This window comes from Erythrolamprus reginae, chromosome 7 (assembly GCF_031021105.1).
Source record: "Erythrolamprus reginae isolate rEryReg1 chromosome 7, rEryReg1.hap1, whole genome shotgun sequence".
Lineage (NCBI taxonomy): Eukaryota > Metazoa > Chordata > Lepidosauria > Squamata > Dipsadidae > Erythrolamprus > Erythrolamprus reginae.
The window spans coordinates 59,820,959-59,842,340 of record NC_091956.1 but is presented as its reverse complement, the minus strand read 5'-3'; the positions used below and the strand labels follow the sequence as shown (position 1 = coordinate 59,842,340).

The 21,382-nt window shown below is 41.0% G+C and overlaps 1 protein-coding gene across 1 annotated transcript in view; it reads left to right on the top strand.

Moving 5' to 3' along the window:
• Window positions 1–21,382, top strand: part of BBS7 (Bardet-Biedl syndrome 7) — a 28,324-nt gene continuing 6,942 nt past the window's right edge. Inside the window, exons 1-13 of the mRNA XM_070757659.1 lie at window positions 1–180; window positions 3,079–3,144; window positions 3,941–4,003; window positions 4,232–4,407; window positions 4,824–5,010; window positions 7,640–7,712; window positions 14,083–14,199; window positions 15,593–15,723; window positions 16,937–17,021; window positions 18,521–18,620; window positions 19,834–20,026; window positions 20,558–20,632; window positions 20,967–21,032. Of these exons, the coding sequence (XP_070613760.1) occupies window positions 145–180; window positions 3,079–3,144; window positions 3,941–4,003; window positions 4,232–4,407; window positions 4,824–5,010; window positions 7,640–7,712; window positions 14,083–14,199; window positions 15,593–15,723; window positions 16,937–17,021; window positions 18,521–18,620; window positions 19,834–20,026; window positions 20,558–20,632; window positions 20,967–21,032 (1,368 nt within the window). The 5' untranslated portion in view covers window positions 1–144. The remainder of the gene's footprint in view (window positions 181–3,078; window positions 3,145–3,940; window positions 4,004–4,231; window positions 4,408–4,823; window positions 5,011–7,639; window positions 7,713–14,082; window positions 14,200–15,592; window positions 15,724–16,936; window positions 17,022–18,520; window positions 18,621–19,833; window positions 20,027–20,557; window positions 20,633–20,966; window positions 21,033–21,382) is intronic.

The following is a 21,382-nucleotide window of genomic DNA, read 5'->3' as shown; positions in this document are numbered from 1 at the left end:
ACGCAAAATCTGCCTCGTCGCCATAGTAACGAGAGAGGGCCGGAGATAGTTTTAGGCCCTAAGCTTTCGCGATACTGATGCCCGCGGAGTACTGCAAAGAGAACGCCGAAGCCGGCCTTGGTAACTTGCCGATTGTCCATTGCCATGGAACTGATTCTGAATCGGATGGATTACCTGCAGGTACAGCGGGCGGACGCGATGCCTATGACGGCGAACGAATGTCGGCTGTTTTGCGCCCCCTCCCCTGGAAGCATCGGGTTTTTAAAAATTCTTCCTTCTCTACGCGGTTGTTACTGCAGACCACCCCTATTCGGACATCTATGGCAGCCTACCCACAAAAAGCCCCGCAAAAGGATTACCTGTGGACAGTATTGGCCGGGAGGTGGAGTTGTAGCCCAATCCATCCAGATGGCACCGTTTTAACAGTGCCTGGCTTGGGAATTAGCAATTTTACCAATGATCGGAGGAAGACAAGTCAGTTCATTTTTTGAATAGTTTGATAATCTTGTGGGGTGAAAAAATGATATGCGAATATCATTGTGGGGCTTTCAGTCTTTTGGATATAAAAGTATCTTATGACCTACACAGTTACCTTTTATCCTTTTGGTTAGTTAAACTTTAATAATTGGAGTTTTTTTTATTAGTAAGGAAGCTTTGAGGGAAATTTCTGAGAGGGCTGATTTGAGAGAGAAGTAATTATCTCATTTTAATTGTTTCTAACTTCAAATTAAAACAAAAAGAAACTATTGTATTGCAAAATAGGGAAGGCATAGCTTATACACCCAAGAATGCATCTGGTCCAATGTAGGCCCTACTAGAGGCATCATTATAAAATGAAATAATGTGTAGCTTCAGTCAAAAAATCACAATAGGTGGTGGGTGGCTCAAAAGATCAAGTTAATGGCTTATAATGAAAGCCCTGCCCATTTTATCATGTATCAGTTGTGCACACATACACACACACACGCATTGAAATTTGGATTGCACAGCCATGCTCACCTTCCCAACTGCTTTGATCCCAGGGATACCTTGGCTTCAGTCCAGTACTTTACTTGCTTGGGATATAGATTCTTGGCACAAACCCCATGTATTAAACAAGTACATTTAAATTCTTATTTTCAGAATCTGGGTCCCACAGAGGAATACAGGAAAATATGGGGTATTGTATCTCTGTTGATCACGGGGGCTAAAAAGAAATCTAGGCTACAAAAGATTAGATGACCACTAATAAGAAACAGATCTTTTTCTTGCCATCTCCTGGGTGTCCATATTTCTGCAACTCTGATCTGGTAAACCTATCATCGTAAAACTATTAGCAGACTTCTTAAAATAGACCTTATATAAAAAATTCATTGCTACTTCATATTTCAATATTTCTATACGTACTTCATTCTTAGCTCCTGTTTTTGGCCTGTTCCCTTGAGCAGCATTTCCTCACTTAAACCCAGTTCACAACTGAGGATAGTTCTCTGGGATATGCAACTCCTCAAGGAACAAGTGATAACTGTGACTAATCCTAGTGTGCTGATAGTGACCATTGCTGAAATAGGACGCGCTGCTTGTAATCACTTATGCTGTAGTCACCAACACAGTTGGATTACTGCAAATGCTTATGTGGGGTTGCCTTTAAAGACCATTAAGAGCACAGGTGAAAAGCTCACGGAGTCACGTTGCCATCATGTGACTTTTGTGACATTTTCTCCTTTGCGGACCAGGGTGGGCATGGCCTACACGTGATGCATCCAACCCACGGGCCGCCAGTTTGACACCTCTGATATAGAGGCTGTAATTCGTGCAAATTGTAACAGAATGAATAATTATAAGGGAACCTCAGTATGTCCATTTAACAGCCCTATATGAGTGTACATACTTGCAGTGGGATTCCTTCAAGGTACTTGTAAAGCTCTTTAGCACATAGGACTGATTTAGTTGTTGTATTCCATGTTGTCTAGTAGAAGAGGCATATTTTTTTGGATGTGGTGCCTGACTTATGGCATGATCTCCCTCAAAATTTGGTTGGCTTTTTTGTTCTTGTTACTTTTTTGTTAGGGTTTGCTTCCTCTTGTGCCACATGCGTACAAGCGCAATGCTGTTTTAATTTTTTTTTTAAAAGCCCAAACCAACATGGCAACACATGCACAGTGCCAAAAACTTGGCTTCTGCTCATGCGTTAAAAAAAATCCTGAGAACCCCCCCCCCCTCCAAAAAAAGAGTGCCATCCATAGACTGGCATCAACAAAACCGTTTTCATGATGTCATTGTGACATCCCCAGCAAGTTTCTACAGGTTCAGGAGAAACCCACCTCTGGTGTAGTGGTTAAGGCATCAAGCTAAAAACTGGGATACCTTGAGTTCTAATCCTACGTTAGGCACAATGTCAGTTGAGCGACTTTGGGCAATCACCTTCTCTCAGACTTGGGATGGAAGCAATGGCCTCCTTCCCAGGAAAGCTGCATGCTTACAATTGAATCATAGTCTCTTACTCTTCTACCCAGTATCATAGTGTCCTCAATTTACAACAACAATTGGGAGCAGATTTTCTGTTGCTAAATAAGGCAATTTTAAGTGAGTTTTTCCCATTTTATGACCTTTCTTGCCTTAGTTATGTATATCACTGCAGTTGTTAAGTTAGTAACACAGTTATTAAGTGAATCTGATTTTTCCATTGCTTGCCAGAAATTCGTAAAAGGTGATCACATGACCTTGGGACACTGCAACTGCCAAAAATATATGCCAGTAGCAAATGTCCAAATTTTGATCATGTGACCGCAAGGATTATGCAAAGTCATAAATGTTGAAGATGGTCATAAGTCACTTTTGTTTAGCGCCATTGTAACTCAAACTGTCACTAAATGAATGGTTTTAAGGACTACCAGTATACATATAAAAAAGCGAAAGCATATGCATACGTACCCAATGATACGTTGGAAAGACAATATCATTTTGGAAAGCATTCATTTTAATCATTAAATATTTGTTTTTCTCTGTAACTTTAATGTACTGATATTTTAATCAATGAAATTTGATTTTAAAATGGATGATTCAAATTTAAGTATTAACATTTTTATTTGAAACTAGGTGGGTGTGACATCTCAGAAAACCATGAAGTTGCTCCCTGCATCAGGACGCAAAGCTATACAGAAGGTATTTATTTATTTGATTCAAATTCCATATTTTGTTCTGGAGCTAAAGGCCATATACAAATGTATTTATTAAAATAATTATATGTAATAAAGATCAGACTTTAAAATTGTGCTTTTTTCTTAAAAAGAAAAATAGTATAGAAAAATATTTATATCTACTTTATGTGTGTACGATCCTAAAATACAAATAATTATATTGTTATTTAATCTCATGTTGTTTATTTTAAAAACTATTAAGCTTACCTCTTAATTTTCTTATATTTTCAACATATAATTTGGCATCACGTCATCTTATTTTTACAATGTATTTGTTTTTTTCCTCATATATCCTTTGACAAGTATCTAATCAATTTACATTTAATTTCATTAATTTCATTGTGGCTTCTTCTACAATATCCATCCTGACTATACAGTATTCCTCTGGTTTCTATATAAACTACTTGTCCTTTTTCCCCCCAATCTCTATCTTTTCTTTTTTATCCTTTGAGTACAATTATAACTCTTCTGCCCATGAGTTAATTCTCAGAGGTTTAGTATATTAAATTGACTATTTACTGTAATTCCCTCCTTGAATATTTGCCTGTGATACTTTCTGTTGCTACCCATTTCACAAAATTTATTTTTTCACAAGATAGCCATTTCGAAGTATCACACAGCATTTTAAAAGGAAGAATTAAATAGAAGAGAAAAATAATCTAGATCAGTGTATAATTTATACATCCACAAAAAGGATTTGTTTTCCTTTCTACTCTTAAAACAATAGTAAATACATATCTTTTTTTTTTTTTACTTTAAAGATTGTTACTGGAGACCATGATGGTGTGATTACCTGCTTTGGAATTAAAAAAGGAGAGGCTATTGTAAGTTTATTGATTTATATAGATAAACAATTAGATTAACAATTAGATTAGATTAATAAAGTAACTTACTATTGTAAAATGTCAAGTAATTTTAAAGATAACCATTTTGAAGGATCACATTTTCAAATGCACTATGACGGTAGAAAGAACTTATATTTTCAGTCATTCAAATCCTATTAACCTTTATTTTGTAATGACACAGAATATACTTTATTTTTTGTATTTTAGCCAGTATTCAAGACTTTGCCAGGAGAAAAGATTGCAAGACTAGAACTGGGAGGTGCTCTTAATACTCTTCAGGAGAAAATTTTTGTGGCTGCTGGTTCCGAGGTTCGAGGGTTCACAAAAAAAGGGAAACAGTTTCTTTCGTTTAACACCAACCTCACAGAAAACATCAAAGCTATGTGCGTAAATTAAACATTGACTTAACAGTGCTTAGTTACTTACTATATTGAGATCCTCTTTCCCCCTAGGCCTTTACAATTCTATGCATGGTATGTATGAATGTATGTATGTTTGGTTTTTATATTAATGGATTTTTAATCATTTCTAATACCAAATTACTATTGTATACTGCCTTATTGTTGCTGTTAGCCGCCCCGAGTCTCCGGAGAGGGGCGGCATACAAATCCAATAAATAAATAAATAAATAAATAAATAAATAAATAAATATTTAACTTTAAAATGACTGAAACTCACATATAGGCAAAAAGAAAATCCATATAATTAAACCATCCTGATGCAAACTTCAGTTGCATATTATAAAAAACCCTCTTAGTTAAATCTGAAAGATTTAATTACAATGCTGTTATTATTATAGGTATATATCTGGATCAGATCTCTTTCTTGGTGCAAGCTACATTTATAACCATTACTGTGACTGTAAAGATCAGCACTATTATCTATCGGGGGATAAAATCAACGATGTTCTCTGTCTTCCACCAGATAAACAGTCTTGCATTATACCAGTATTAGCATGTCAAGATAGAGTTCTTAGAGTTTTGCAGGTAAACCTTTTTTTGTTTGTTGCCATTATTGAAGCCTGATTCATTAGTACTAACCATTATTTATTACAATTAATGTGAAGAGTCAGTAAATATTTTTCCCACCCTCTTTTTGCCTCGTGCAGTATACAAGTCCTCAATGGAAGGCAGGTTGGCAGAAATTGTTTTTTCTGCAGTTCTGATGATCCTCTGAAGTCTGTGTCGGTCCTGTTGGGTTGCAGCACCAAACCAGATAGTTATAGAGATGCAGATGACAGACTCAATGATTCCTCTGTAGAACTGTATCAGCAACTCCTTGGGCAGTTTGAGCTTCCTGAGCTGGCGGAGAAAGAACATTCTTTGTTGTGCTTTTTTGATGATGTTTTTGATGTTAGGTGACCATTTTAGATCTTGAGATATGATAGAACCTAGAAATTTGAAGATCTATACTGTTGATACTGTGTTGTCTAGTATTGTGAGAGGTGGAAGGGTTTCTCCTAAAGTCTACCACCATTTCTACGGTTTTGAGTGTATTCAGTTCTAGATTGTTCTGGTCACACCACAAGGATAGTTGTTCAACCTCCCGTCTGTATGTGGATTCATCATTGTCTCGAATGAGTCCGATCACTGTTGTATCGTCTGCAAACTTCAGTAGTTTAACAGATGGATCATTTGAGATGCAGTGATTAGTGTACAGAGAGAAGAGAAATGGTGAGAGTACACAGCCTTGGGGGGCACCAATGCTAATTGTACATGTATCTAATGTGATTTTTCCTAGCTTAACCTGCTGCTTCCTGTCTGTTAGGAAGCTTGTGATCCACTTACAAGTGTGTTCAGGTACCGCTAGCTGATTTAGTTTGGTTAAGAGAATGTCCGGTACGATGGTATTGAATGCTGAACTGAAGTCTACAAAGAGGACCCTAGCTTAGGTCATTGGAGATTCCAGATGTTGAAGGATGTAGTGTAGAGCCATATTAACAGCATCATCTGTTGATCTATTTGCTTGGTATGCAATTTGCAGGGAGTCTAACAGTGGATCCGTGATGGTTTTCGAGTGGAACATCACTAGCCTTTCAATAACTACAGATGTTAGAGCGACTAGTCTGTAGTCATTCAGTTCCTTGATGGAGGGCTTCTTCGGCACTGGGATGATAGTCGAGCGTTTGAAGCAGGAAGGAACATAGCACAACTTTAGTGATTTGTTGAAGATCATTTGTTTTTTGATTGGGTCTGCAGTCTAGTTAGGAATAAATGTATGTGTTGGGATGAATTAAGCTAATTTTGGATAATTTGATTGTTTAGATAGTTCATTGATTAGTCTTACAATCATATTAAAAATAAAGGTACAATACAAAGTCTTATTTCCAGAAAATTAATAGGCAAAAAATATAGTACAGTGGAACCCCGACATAAGAGCTGCTCTACTTAAGAGCAACTCGAGATAAGAGCTGGGAGGGGAGAGATATTTTTGTTCTACTTACAAGCCCAAATTCGAGATACAAGCGCCAAGGAGCTGTCTCCTGAAGCCAAACGCTAACTTCCGCGTTCGGCTTCAGGAGACAGCTGCGAAGCGGCGCGCGTGTTTTAAAAGGTTGCAGCCGGCCTGGGGGGCTCGGGGGGGGGGTGCTTGCAGCTTTCTTTCTTGCTCTTTTTCTTTCTCTCTTTTACCTTCCCTTCCTCTATTTCTTCTTTTCTTTCTTCTTCCCACCTTCTTCCCTCCCTCCCTCCCTTCACTCATTCCTCTCTTACTCTCCCCTTTCATAAGTTTCCTTGCTTCCTTCCTCTGTTCCTGTCCCTTCCCCCTTTCTTTCTTTCTTTCTTTCTTTCTTTCTTTCTTTCTTTCTTTCTTTCTTTCTTGCTCTTTTTCTTTCTCTCTTTTACCTTCCCTTCCTCTATTTCTTCTTTTCTTTCTCCTTCCCACCTTCTTCCCTCCCTCCCTCCCTTCACTCATTCCTCTCTTACTCTCCCCTTTCATAAGTTTCCTTGCTTCCTTCCTCTGTTCCTGTCCCTTCCCTCTTTCCTTCCTTCCTTCCCGCCCTCCGTCCATTCATTCACCCATTCCTCTCTTGATCGCTTAAAGCCGGTCCCTGGTGCAAAAAGGGTTGGGGACCTCTGTCCTACAGGATTGGGTGGCAGAGAAGTTGAACATATGTAAATTTAAAAGTTTAAGAAAGTTTACAAGTTAAGTGAAAGAAACTTCATTATTCATTTATATGTACATGTACATTTCTTCATTAAAAACATGTCTTTCTGCATAATTTAGACTAACTTTGTGAGTTTTTTGAGGGCTGGAACCAATTAAAATTATTTACATTAATTCCTATGGGGAAAAGTCGTTCGAGATAAGAGCTGCTCGACTTAAGAGCCCAGGTCCGGAACGAATTAAACTCGTATCTCGAGGTACCACTGTAGTATAAATACATATTTGTTAAATACAAAGAACCAACATTCAAATAAACGTATTACCTTTCCCCAATATTCTGATCTCTTCAAAATAATGGATTCTTAAATGTACTGCTTATCTATCAATTTAGCAGTTCTGCTAGTAATGTATACATCAGAGCCCAGGAGAAAATAGGACAGTTTATACTTCTACATTAAAATTAAATGTTAGAGTTTGCAAGTAACAGTATCTCCATTTCATTTTTTTGAGGGTTCAGATTTACTGTATGAAATGGAAGTTCCAGGTCCACCTGCTGTTCTGGCCTTAAACAATGGAAATGGTGGTAAGTAGAATATTTGGAAGTCTTAAATGTTATTAAAATGATTTATTTATTTATTTATTTATTACTTAGATTTATATGCCGCCCCTCTCCTGTTCTGTCTGGGTTTTCCCAGACCTCCACACCCACTGAAAAAACAGCCAGACACTCTGGTAAAATCCCAAAAGTATTTTATAGCAGGAAAAAATAAGCACAAAGGAAAACCTGTCTTCACAGCAGACAGGTTACAATACGTTACAACAGGGTCCTGATGTCCAGTCAATTTCACAAGCTTCTTGCTGGCACCCCCCCCCCAAGGTTTCAATAGTCCAAGGCACAAACCAGGATTGTAGCCACCAAAGTTCACAGACAGGTCTCACGAATCTCCAAGATAAAACTCCACAAGCCAGGAAGGGTGGGGCCGCCTTTTATCCTTTCCCAAGCACCACACCCAAACCCAGCTGTGACCTCTAATGCTGGAAATACCTAGCCAATTGAGTTCGTCTCTGATTAGCTCTCCTTTGTCGCATATCTATGATGTCATGAGCATCTTCCCCCAGGGAATCCAGGCTGCTTGCTGGGGAGAGCTCCCCCTGGTGGAACTCTGGCTGTCCTTCTTCTTCAGCCTGGGATTCCGCTTCCTCGTCAGTCTGCACCTCCTGGTCCTCAGCCTCTCCCTCTGAGCTGGAAGCCGACAGCAAATCAGCCATTCCCGGAGGGGTCCCAGGCTGAACCACAACACCATCCCCCCGCGGAAGGCCCCTCCCCACCTGCCAGCGGAGAGGACGCGGTTTCTGAGGGAACTGGGCGTGAAAAGCCCGAAGAAGATCGGGAGCGTCCAACAACGCCGCTTCCACCCAGGAGCAATCATCCGGATCCCCCTCTACCCATTGCACCTTGTACTGGAAACACCCATCCACCCAACGGGAATCCACAACGTCATGTACCATAGCTTCAGGGAGGTGATCACGAACACACGGGGCAGGAAACACGGGAACATTGGGACGGAGCGGACAATCGGGAGGGACAGGGACTAGCAGCGAACGGTGAAACACAGGGTGAACCCGCAAGTTGTCCGGCAGGGTGAGCCGGTAAGCCACCGGATTAATCACCCGCTCAACGGGAAAAGGACCCAGGAACCGGGGATCTAGTTTGTGCCGGGGTAATTCAGAGGCTACATATTTCGTGGACAACCACACCTGATCCCCCACCACCAAGGGGGGCACATCCCGTCTGGAGCGATCAGCCACCCTCTTGTAGTCCTCCTTGGCTTTATTCAGGTATCTCTTCACCATCTCGTGAACCGCCTGCAGCTCTGAGAGAAAGTCCTCAGCAGCAGGCACCGGGGAATCTAGGAGGGTCAAGGGAAAGAAGCGAGGGTGAAATCCATAATTTGCGAAAAAGGGCGTGAGCCGGGTCGATGAGTGACGGGAATTGTTGAAAGCGAACTCCGCTACAGGGATAAACCGGGACCAATCCGTCTGGCGATCCGCCACTACACACCGCAGGTATTGTTCCAATATCCCGATCACTTTTTCTGTACCGCCATCGGTCTGGGGGTGCTGCGTCGAGGCGAGGCACACGGACACATTCAGGGCCGACATCAATTCCCGCCAAAACCGGGCTGTGAATTGTGTGCCCCTATCAGAGACCACTCGATCCGGAAGCCCATGTAACCGAAACACGTGACTAATAAACATTTGAGCCGTGAGTTGGGCAGTGGGCACCCTAGTGCAAGGGACAAAATGCACCATCTTGGTGAGCATGTCCATCACCACCATGACTACCGTGAAACGAGCAGAGGAAGGCAAATGAGTGACAAAGTCAATGGACACGGCACCCCAGGGTCTCTCAGGCGTGGGCAAAGGTTGCAGTAATCCCGGTGGGGCTCCAGTCACCCCCTTGGCCGTACGACACTGGACACAGGTGGCCACATAGGAACGCACATCATCTTGGAGGCGTGGCCACCAGAATGTCCGAGAGACTAGCTCCAATGTTTTAAACAGACCAAAATGCCCCGCCACTGGACAGTCATGACACTGGGTCATAATCAACCCTCTCACTGGGCCGGCGGGAACATACAGCTGCCCCCGGTACCGAAGCAGACCGTCTTGAAACGTCCATGGGGAATTGGGTGTTAACTCCCGCACTCTCTGCGCTACAAACCCATCCTCACGCTGCGCCTCCCGTAAACGGTGACGCAAGTCTACTGGGTCCTGAGTGGCAGCCAAAGCTGCAGGGGGTAACATTGTCTGCAGAGGGGCCAGCTCCTTCGGGTGCGTGTATTCTGGCTTGCGCGACAAGGCATCCGCTCGGGGGTTCTGGGCACTGGGAGTGTACCTGATGCGGAAATTGAACCGCGCGAAAAAGAAAGACCAGCGGATCTGTCTCTGGTTTAATTTCCGGGCCGTCTGCAAATACTCAAGGTTCCGGTGATCCGTCCGTACCTCGATTTGATGACGGGCCCCCTCCAGGTAATGCCGCCAATGCTCAAAGGCGGCCTTCACCGCTAAAAGTTCCTTCTCCCAAATAGTATAGTTCCTTTCCGAGGGAGACAGCTTCCGGGAGAAGTAGGCACACGGAAACAACATGTCACCGGGCCGATGGGCTTGGAGAAGCACTGCGCCAACCGCTACATCTGAAGTGTCGGTTTCTAACACAAACGGCTGAGCGGGATCAGGATGGCGCAGAAGCGGTTCCGCCATGAACGCCGCTTTCAGGGCATCAAAAGCCCGCTGTTCCGCCTCCCCCCAACCAAATGGGACTTGTTTTTGTAACAACCGAGTCAAGGGCGTGGTTAACGTGGCATACCCCGGAACAAAAGCCCGATAGTAGTTTGCAAACCCCAAAAGACGTTGTACGTCTTTCACCCGTCGTGGAGGTTGCCAAGACTGAAGTGCGGCCACTTTATTCGGGTCCATGGAAATGCCACCTGGAGATAAAATGTGCCCCAGGAATTCGACGGTAGTCTGGAAGAATTGGCACTTCTCCAGCTTGGCATACAACTGCTGCTCCCGCAACCGGAGCAGGACCCGGCGCAAATGGGTCAAATGCAAGGCATGGTTTGGGGAATACACTAAAATGTCATCAAGGTAAATCACCACAAAATGGTCCAACATGTCCCGGAACACGTCGTTCATCAGATGTTGAAACACGGCCGGGGCGTTGGTGAGGCCAAATGGCATCACTGTATATTCAAAGTGGCCGTAATGCGTGCCAAACGCTGTCTTCCACTCATCCCCGGCCCGCATCCAGACCAAATTATACGCACTGCGCAAATCGATTTTGGTGAATACCGTTGCCGTCCGCAACCGGTCCATGAGTTCAGGGATCAAGGGCAAGGCGTACCTATTCCGCACTGTGATGGCGTTAAGGCGGCGATAGTCACAGCAGAGGCGAAGATCGCCTGTTTTCTTTTTCACGAACAAAACAGGGGCAGACAAAGGGGACTTGGATGGCCGAATAAATCCCTTGGCCAGATTCTTTTCCACAAACTCCTTGAGAGCCACAAGCTCCGGCTCGGACATGGAGTACAAACGACCAGCCGGGAGCTTGGCGTCAGGGAGCAGGTCAATGGCACAGTCATACGTCCGATGTGGTGGTAGCCGATCCGCCTCTTTTTCGTTGAACACATCGGCGAATTCCTCGAGGCAACGGGGTAATTGAATCGCGGGAACTACTGGGCCGTGGGCTGCGCACACATGTCGGTGATGGTCCACGCACTGCAAACTGGAGAAGGTGACCAAGTTCTGAGACCACACCACCTGTGGGTCATGTGCACGCAGCCATGACAACCCCAACACGAGGGGAAAATGAAGCCCCTTGGTAACATAAAACTGTAGGGCCTCCTCATGAGTTCCGATGCACATCCGCACCAGCAGGGTCTGGAAAAGGATGGGACCAGCCAACAAAACCCGCCCATCGATAGTCTCCACAGTTAATGGCGGGGTAACAGGACAAAGGGGCAAGGAATGACGTTGGGCAAAGGCTTCGTCTAAGAAGTTCGTCGTCGCCCCCGAATCCACAAGGGCCAACGCGGGGTAAGTCCGAGTCCGTTGCGCGATATGCAAGGTCACCGCAAGCGTCAGGTGTCGAAACGGTCCAAATTCGGGAGTCGTGGAGTCAGACGAAAGTGGGATCCCCGCCCGACCTAGTGTTGCCACCAAGCCGGGCCCCCCTCGTTTCCCGATCGTTCCGGCGACGGAGGACATCCAGACGAAGGCCCCGCCATCGGAGAGTTCAGGGCAGGAACGGGGACACCAGGGGTTGTCTCCTGTAACTGCACAGGGGACGCCATGGGAAGCACGGGAGGGCTGTAGGGTACAGGAACGACAGCAGCCACGGTGCTCCGCCTCTTGTGGGGACAAACGACAGCAAAATGTCCCGGGGCCCCACAATAGAAGCACAACCCAGCTGCCCGCCGACGCCCTCGTTCCTCCGGGGTCTGTCGGGGTCGGGCGTAACTTACGTCCATCGGCTCCCCGGCAGCAACACGATCCATCAAGCGTGGAGGCAGCGCTGGTGAAAAACGTCGGGGCGCAGGGACCGGAGCCGGGGTGCTTACGGTTGACAACCCCCGCCGCGAAACAGGTGTCGGCGGGACGCCTGATGCACGGGGGTTGGACCGTCCCGCTCGACGGACTTCCCTGGCCAACAGCCTGGCCTCTATTGCCAAGCAATGCCGCTCCAAACCGTCCAACGTGCCGGGCATCACCTCATGCACTAAGGCGTCCAACATCGTGTCGGATAGTCCATCTTGAAAGGCCTCGATCAGGGCAGCCTCATTCCACTGGACTTGCCCGGCCAGAGACCTAAAGTCAGCCATATAGTCCACCAGGGGGCGCGAACCCTGGCGTAATTGCTTCAGCGCCCACGTGGCCGTTTGTTCCTGCACCGGGTCCGCAAATTGGTGACGCAGCAAGTCACAAAAAGCATTGTAGTCCTGGAGTAGCGGATCATCCCGGGCCAGGTAAGGTGCCACCCACGACGCTGCAGGGCCAGCCAATAAACTGCACAGAAACGCCACCTTGTGGTCATCCCCTGGGAAGTGCATCATCTGCGCGTTGATAAAAAGCTGCACCTGGCTCTGGAACGCAGAAAACAGCCGCCGGTCCCCCCAGAACTTTTCCGGCATCGCCACAAAACATTTCCTTCTGGGCAAAGGTGCTGGAGGTGGTACCACAGGTGCCGCCTGGGGTGGGGCCGCCTGGGACAAAACCTCCACTTGACGTTGTAATAACAAGACTGTCTGGGTCAAGTGAGCAATGTCCCCTCGCAACTCTGCAAAGACAGCCTGCATGTCAGCTGCAGAAACATCCATGGTGACAGGCAAAAACAGGAAGCCGACAAACAAAAGAAGTCCAACCAGGAACCAGCAGCAAAGAGCAAGGAACAAAACAACCAAACCACCCCTCCAAAATGAGCACCAGGTGTCTGGTGGTTGGTGGAGTTTTATTCTGTTCTGTCTGGGTTTTCCCAGACCTCCACACCCACTGAAAAAACAGCCAGACACTCTGGTAAAATCCCAAAAGTATTTTATAGCAGGAAAAAATAAGCACAAAGGAAAACCTGTCTTCACAGCAGACAGGTTACAATACGTTACAACAGGGTCCTGATGTCCAGTCAATTTCACAAGCTTCTTGCTGGCACAGGTTTCAATAGTCCAAGGCACAAACCAGGATTGTAGCCACCAAAGTTCACAGACAGGTCTCACGAATCTCCAAGATAAAACTCCACAAGCCAGGAAGGGTGGGGCCGCCTTTTATCCTTTCCCAAGCACCACACCCAAACCCAGCTGTGACCTCTAATGCTGGAAATACCTAGCCAATTGAGTTCGTCTCTGATTAGCTCTCCTTTGTCGCATATCTATGATGTCATGAGCATCTTCCCCCAGGGAATCCAGGCTGCTTGCTGGGGAGAGCTCCCCCTGGTGGAACTCTGGCTGTCCTTCTTCTTCAGCCTGGGATTCCGCTTCCTCGTCAGTCTGCACCTCCTGGTCCTCAGCCTCTCCCTCTGAGCTGGAAGCCGACAGCAAATCAGCCATTCCCGGAGGGGTCCCAGGCTGAACCACAACACCTCCGAAGACTCGGGGCGGCTCACAACACGTGGAAACAAATCATAAATAATCTGACAAATTTAAAATATTTAAAGATTTAAAAAATGATGAATCTGATTTTCATAAATTACTGTTTAATAAATCCACATACTATCATGGGTATCTTATATAACATAGAATTATTCTGATCCTTTTTATATAAAGTGATGGAAATGAAGCAGTTTTTTTTTTATTTCCTAAAACTGAAATTAAAAAATTAAAATTTTTAGAATCCACTGAATAGGTAGTAGAATTCTACTCAATACTTATTCTAATAATAGTTTTAACTTATATTTCTAGGTGACTCTGGTGAAGATATTTTGTTTGGGACATCTGATGGCAAAATTGGCTTGATACAGATTACTGGTGTTTCTCCAGTAGAAAAGTGGAAAATTGGAAATGAGAAAAAAAGAGGTGGTAAGTGTTTTTTTTTGTCCTGTAACAGTTTTTAGAACAATTTGGTAAAAAAATTATTATTTAAAAATAGGAATAAAAACAGTAAATACAATATATAACAGTGATATATAACTGTGTTCAGTTCTGGAGACCTCACCTACAAAAAGATATTGACAAAATTGAACGGGTCCAAAGACGGGCTACAAGAATGGTGGAAGGTCTTAAGCATAAAACGTATCAGGAAAGACTTAATGAACTCAATCTGTATAGTCTGGAGGACAGAAGGAAAAGGGGGGACATGATCGAAACATTTAAATATATTAAAGGGTTAAATAAGGTCCAGGAGGGAAGTGTTTTTAATAGGAAAGTGAACACAAGAACAAGGGGACACAATCTGAAGTTAGTTGGGGAAAAGATCAAAAGCAACATGAGAAAATATTATTTTACTGAAAGAGTAGTAGATCCTTGGAACAAACTTCCAGCAGACGTGGTAGATAAATCCACAGTAACTGAATTTAAACATGCCTGGGATAAACACATATTCATCCTAAGATAAAATACAGAAAATAGTATAAGGGCAGACTAGATGGACCAGGAGGTCTTTTTCTGCCGTCAGACTTCTATGTTTCTATGTTTCTATGTGATGGTGCACCTATGGCATGGGTGCCACAGGTGGCACACAGCCATATCTGCTGGCACTCGAGCCGTTGCCCTAGCTCAGCTCCAACATACATGTGTGTGCCAGCCAGCTGATTTTTGGCTGGCATAGAGGCTCTGGGAGGGTGTTTTTGGCTTCCAGAGAGCCTCCGGGGGATGGGGGAGGACGTTTTTATCCTACTCCGGCTCCATGGAAGCATTTGGAGCCTGGGGAGGGCGAAACACGAGTCTACTGGGCCCAACAGAATTTGGGAAACAGGCTGTTTTCAGCCTCCAGAGGGCCTCGGAGGGGGGGGGGGCAGGAGAAATTGTTTTCACCTTCCCCAGGCATTGAATTATGGATGTGGGTACTTGTGCATGCGTGATAGTGCACACCTAAGCTTTTTCGGCGCCTGAGGAAAAAATGGTTCGCCATCACTGGTATATAAGATTCTACTATTTTTCATTACTATTTTTGTAAAAATTTCAATCAAATTTATTTGAAATTTAAGCCATTCAATACCTAATATAATATAACTTATTATGATAAATATAAAGAACTATTTTCTATGAAATTGATGTTTAAAGATTGTATAATGGTGGAACTTATGCTATTTATAACTTGATTAAAATATAACTCCTGTGAGGAATTATTTCATTCCAGAGCCAGGTAGATAGCTATTATATGTATAAAAATAAACCTTTTTAAAATGCTAGTTAAATATAAAAATGAAATTATAAATGTTTGATATAGATACCTGTTTATTCTTTTTGTCAGGCATCTTATGTATGGATAGTTTTGACATTTTGGGAGATGGGGTTAAAGAATTGCTCATTGGTAGAGATGATGGACTAATAGAAATCTATAAATTTGAAAATGAAAAGAGCCCTGTTTTTAAATATGAATATGTAAGTATGTTGTGTAAATCTATTGTTTCCAATTCTAGTAAAACTATGTTTATTTTCCTAAATAATTTGCGCTCTCTCTCTCTCTCTCTCTCTCCCGTCCAATAAATAGGGAAGGGAAGGGAAAGAAAGAAAGAAAGAAAGAAAGAAAGAAAGAAAGAAAACTATTTAGTTTTAGCAAAGGGGGCTGCTTTATCTGAATTTAGAATAATAAAAATATACTGTACCTCTGTTGGATCTTGAGTGTATTTTCGAATTGTGTTGGTCATATCCTCCTTCAAATATCTTTTTTTTCTTTTCTCAAATATCCTCAATGTTTAAAAACCTCAGACCTTTTGACTGCCTACTTTTGCACCTTTTCAGATTCTGTTACAGGTAGTTCTCCGCTTACAACAGTTCATTTAGTGACTGTTCAAAGATACAACAGTAACTCATGACCGTTTTTCATACTTGCATCTCTGTGGTCACATGATAAAAATTCAGATGCTGGAAAACTGACTCATACTTATGATGGTTGCATGTCCTGTGATCACCTTTTCTGATCTTCTGATAAGCAAAGCCAATGGGCAAGACAGATTCATTTAAAACTGTGTTACTAACACCTGCACTGATTCACTTAAGAACAGTGTTGTAAAATGGGTTTTACAAGGTTGTAAAATGGGGCACAACTCACTTAACAAATGTCTCAGTCAGCAACAGTAATTAAGGGCTCAATTAGGGTCATAAATCGATGACTACCTGTATATCATTTTTTAAATGTGGTAACCAAAATTGTACTGTCTGGAGCAGGGGGCGTCAAGCTTGCATTGTCAGGTGAGGTATTGTGACTTTCCTCCCCCTTCGCTAAACCAGGATGGGCGTGGCCAGCACATGACACATCCAGCCCACAGGCCACAAATTTGACAACCCTGGTCTAGAGGCAGAAGTGCCATAGATAGACTTAATATAAGAGAAATTCAAGAAAGAATATACAATGAAGAAAATATAACAAAATAATACCTATTTATGCAATCCTTTTCAAATGTTAGTGATTAAAATCGTGTTTTCAATTTTATTCAATTAACCTTTCATTTTTATAAATATTTTGTAAGTAATTACAAGTGTTTTGTGTTAGGTAGACTTTCTTGCTAACTGCTTTTTCATTTTTTTATTTTGTAAGATTTTAAGCAACAGGGAAAAGTAAATACATATTAAAAGTTCTTGTGTGTTGTTTTAGGCCTTGTCGGAGAGTGTCACATCCATCCAAGGTGGCTGTGTTGGAAAAGAGGGCTATGATGAGATTGTAACGTCAACATTTTCAGGTTAATTTTACTTTTACTTTCAGAGCTTTTCAGGTTAATTTCAAATTAACAAGAATAAAATATTTTTTTTAAACAATCAGTTGCTACATATATTGCCTAATTCTTTTTTGGACACCTATTCAGTCAGTTTGTTGTAAATTCATTTTGGATATGTTTAGACCAGATTCTTTGGGAATTTTTCTTTCACTCTATAACTTCTATAGTTGAGAAATATTTTTAGGTCTCCCTGTATTTACTAAAGACATTTATTTATTTATTTATTTATTTATTACTTGGATTTGTATGCCGCCCCTCTCCGAAGACTCGGGGCGGCTCACAACATGTAAAAAGACAAATCATAAGTAATCAACAATTTAAAATTTTAAAGATTTAAAAAAAACCAACCCCCCCCCCCCCCAAACTAACAGACTCACACACAAGCATACCATATATAAATTCAACGTAAGATATCCCCACAGGTCCTGAAAAATATTTCAGTCTGACTACTTGGAAAGCCATTTCAAAATCTTGTTTTTCTTTTCTCCATTGTTTTGCCAGTATATTAAGTCGCTATTTTGCTTAAATGTCTAATCTCTTTTCAGCTTCAATTTCTTCAGTGACTTGGCGCATTAACTTTTATATGGCTTAAAAGTTCAATTTTTATATGTTTCATCAGTCCAGAACACTTTGTTCTCATAGTTTCAGGCTTACAAAGCTTTTCTTTTGCATATTTTAGATCACAGATCACCAACCACTGGTGGTCCACGAGAAAAATTTGGTGGTCCATGGAGAAATCTTGGCAAGGAAGGAAAGGAAAGGAAAGGAAAGGAAAGAAGGAGGGAAGGGAAGGGAAGGAAAGAAGGAAGGAAGGAAGGAAGGTTGTATGACAATTGAGCACAAAATTTTGCTTGCTAAGCGACAGAGTTGCCATTCCTACCTGAAGCTACACCCACCTGACTTCCAAGCCATCCCCACAGAAACAGTAGGGAAATTTTTTAGATTTCATCACTGGTCTGCAGGATTTAAAATTATAAATTAGGGTCCATGAGATTTAGAAATATGAATTTGGTGGTGCGCGGGATTTAAAATTATGACCTTGGTGGTCCCTGAGGTCCAAAAGGTTGGGGACCCCTGCTTTAGATGACTTTCATAGAAATCAGGAAAAAAAATTATTCTAGCAACTATGCCATGCTGATCATTGTTATAATACTGTATAAGCAATACTACACGATGGACCTTTTCTGAAGGCTGTTTTCAGTAATGTGAGTTTGTAGAGATTTGGGGAACAGTTCTAGCACTTTTCTTCATCTTCCAGTCTTGAACTTCTACAGTTCCATGTAACTTTCAATTCTTAACAATGCGGCGAGCAGCAAATAATTTAATAAATAAATAAAATATTGTTAGCTGGCAAAATGTAGACAGTTTTTTTTAATTTATGAATTCATAGAGTTTGAATAGAAACACCTAAAATTTTGCCTAACAATAGAAATATGAAATCTAAAAATATATTAATCTTTTAGGATGGGTGTCTGGATTAACTACAGAACCTATTCATGGAGAATGTGGATTAGATGAATTAAAGATGACTCATGAAATTCAGAATAAAGTTTTGTCCTTAAGGTAATGTAATGATTTTGTAAAACTGCAAAAATGATACTGGGATAATAATTTTGCCTTAATGTGGCACACATTTTGAGTTGTTTTATATCAGTACACCTTAATTATATACTTGTTACTTAATTGCCTTGAAACGGCCAGGCAAATGTTTGTGATAATTTATTATTAAACTTTCAATAATTGTTTTGCATCAATTAATTTTTTTGTAAACTCTCCTGCAAGACACTTTTTATGCTTTTTGAGATTTTATAACACACTTTATCTATTTGGTAATATTTAATGGTCAACATAATCAATACAAGTTAAATTAACAAAGTTATGAAATTATTATGCATATCATAACCAGATTTGCTTCATGTCATATATCTGATTTAATTTCCTAGTTTAACATTAGATCAGAGTTCCTCAGTTTAAATATAGTGCAAACACTGCCTAGTGCAGTGATGGTGAATCTTTTTTGACTCGTGTGGCAAAAGGGTGTGCATGTGTGTGCTAGCGGGCGTGCATGTACTCACATCCATGCCCTCCCCCATGCATGCACACAACCCCTGTGCTTCCCCCCCACATGCACACAACACTCCACACTTTCCCCCCTTCAATGTTATAGTTGGAATTGCTGAAATTACCGTAAGATCAGTTTGTGGTTTAAAATAAAGCTACTACAAGAAGTTATGAGAGATTTTTAGTAGGCTACTGAATTAAACAGATGATTTTTAATAGAACTTTTATTTGTATACATCCTTTTGAGCATTACATATAATTTAATACTAGTTTGACATAATATTAGGAATAATAATTTAATGATGATGATGATGATAATGATAATTTATTAGATTTGGATGCCGCCCCTCTCCGAGGACTCGGAGCGGCTAAAACTCTAAATCTATTATATATTTCCAGACAGAATTCTACTGCTTACAATTTTAATATTAATTTATTTATTTTACTGTTATGTTCACCCAGATGTTCAGACTGGATTTGGTATTTTTTCTACCTACTGAGTCCTTTCCAAGGGACCTGGGAAAGGCAGATGTGGATGTTTGATGATGTTATTATTTGTTAAATAATAACTCTTCATGGAACTATTCTAGGCAGTTTATACTAAGTGGCGCCACTGTACCTTGTCTCTCTTTTTTTTGTCCCATTCTCATGTACATAAATATGCATACATACACATATAGTAATTTTATGATTGCTAATATTTGTGTTGTCATAGAAATGAATTGGAACAGTTACAGATGAAAGTACTTCAAGAACGTGAAAAATACCAGCAGTCTTCTCAGTCTAGCACTGCTATTTCAACAGTTCCAACATTCAGTATAAATGATAAATTTGCGTTAAACAAAGATGATGCCAGCTACAGCCTTGTTTTAGAAGTCCAGGCAGCGATTGATATTGTCTTGTTACAGGTGAGACTCTGTTTATAGAAACTCAGTAAATCTTGATAACTGGATACTTGTTCATCTTTAAAATAAATGAATTCCTAAATGAATAAAATAAAAATTCCTAAATAAAACTTGCACCAAGGATTAGTCAATCACATATAACTAATTTCTAATTACTAATTTCTAATTTTTTTTAAAAAAAATCTGACAATTTGTCATGCTCTTGTATTAATATATATATATATATATATATATATATATATATATATAATATTACAATATGTATAAATGTTGAGTCACATCAGATACTAATTACTTCATGGGATCAATATCTATTAATCTATCTAATATCTATTTTAATGAATTGAAATATTTGACTGAAATAATTTCAAAGAAAGCAAAGTATGAAACAAGCTTAGGAGCAGCTCCTTTTTAAGGCAATTATATTTTTAGTGTAAGGTTTTACATCATCTTAATTACTATATAAAGAGACAATTGAACTACCATACCTGTATATTCAGCTGTCCTTTAATTTGATACTATTTGTCACCATAGTGTGATGTTCCTATAGACCTAAAGGATGTGGATAAAAATTCAGCTGTGGTCAGTTTTACCGACTGTGAATCTGAGGTATGTGCAATTGCTATAATTCAGTTTAATTCAGTGTATTTTGGCTTTCAAACCTACTTGAAAGTAAAGTTGTTGATCAATTTGAATATTTTGTTTTTAACAAAAATGCTTTTAAGGCACATAACATTTGAGTTATTATTGACTTATTAAATTTCTTCTTTTAAAAAGAAAATTGGTGTTGCTAATTGTCAAGTTCTTTGACAGTTAAGAAATTTTAAATTGACTTTTATATTTTATATTTACATTATATTAAATGTTTATGTTCATACTAGATCAAATTTGAGTCTCTCTTCTAGCTTCTAAATTTACTGTTCCAACTGTATTTTTTCCACAGCCAAATGGTAACTTTCTCCTTGCTACTTATCGGTGTCAAGTACATACTACACGAATAGAACTTAAGGTAATGATTTAAACAAGATAACTGACTCTATTACAAAACAAAGCATATTGAGAAGAGCAGCAGTAATCCTGTAAATTATAGATGGAAAGTTATATTTTTGTTTTAGAATGTATGCACTAATTCAGGTAGATGCTGTGTATAAAAATGAGCTGTAAGTTGATCTTTGAAAGTTAATTAACCCTATTTTATTCAGATGGAATTGCCATCTTCCAGTTTTCAAAGAACTACTTGCTTAATACAAGCTGCTGGGAATTCTGTTGTTCTCAGATCTTTTTGTATACCTAAATGAAATATTTTTCAAAAAGGCAGTTGTGTTGATATCAGTTTCAATATATAATCAGTAACGAATT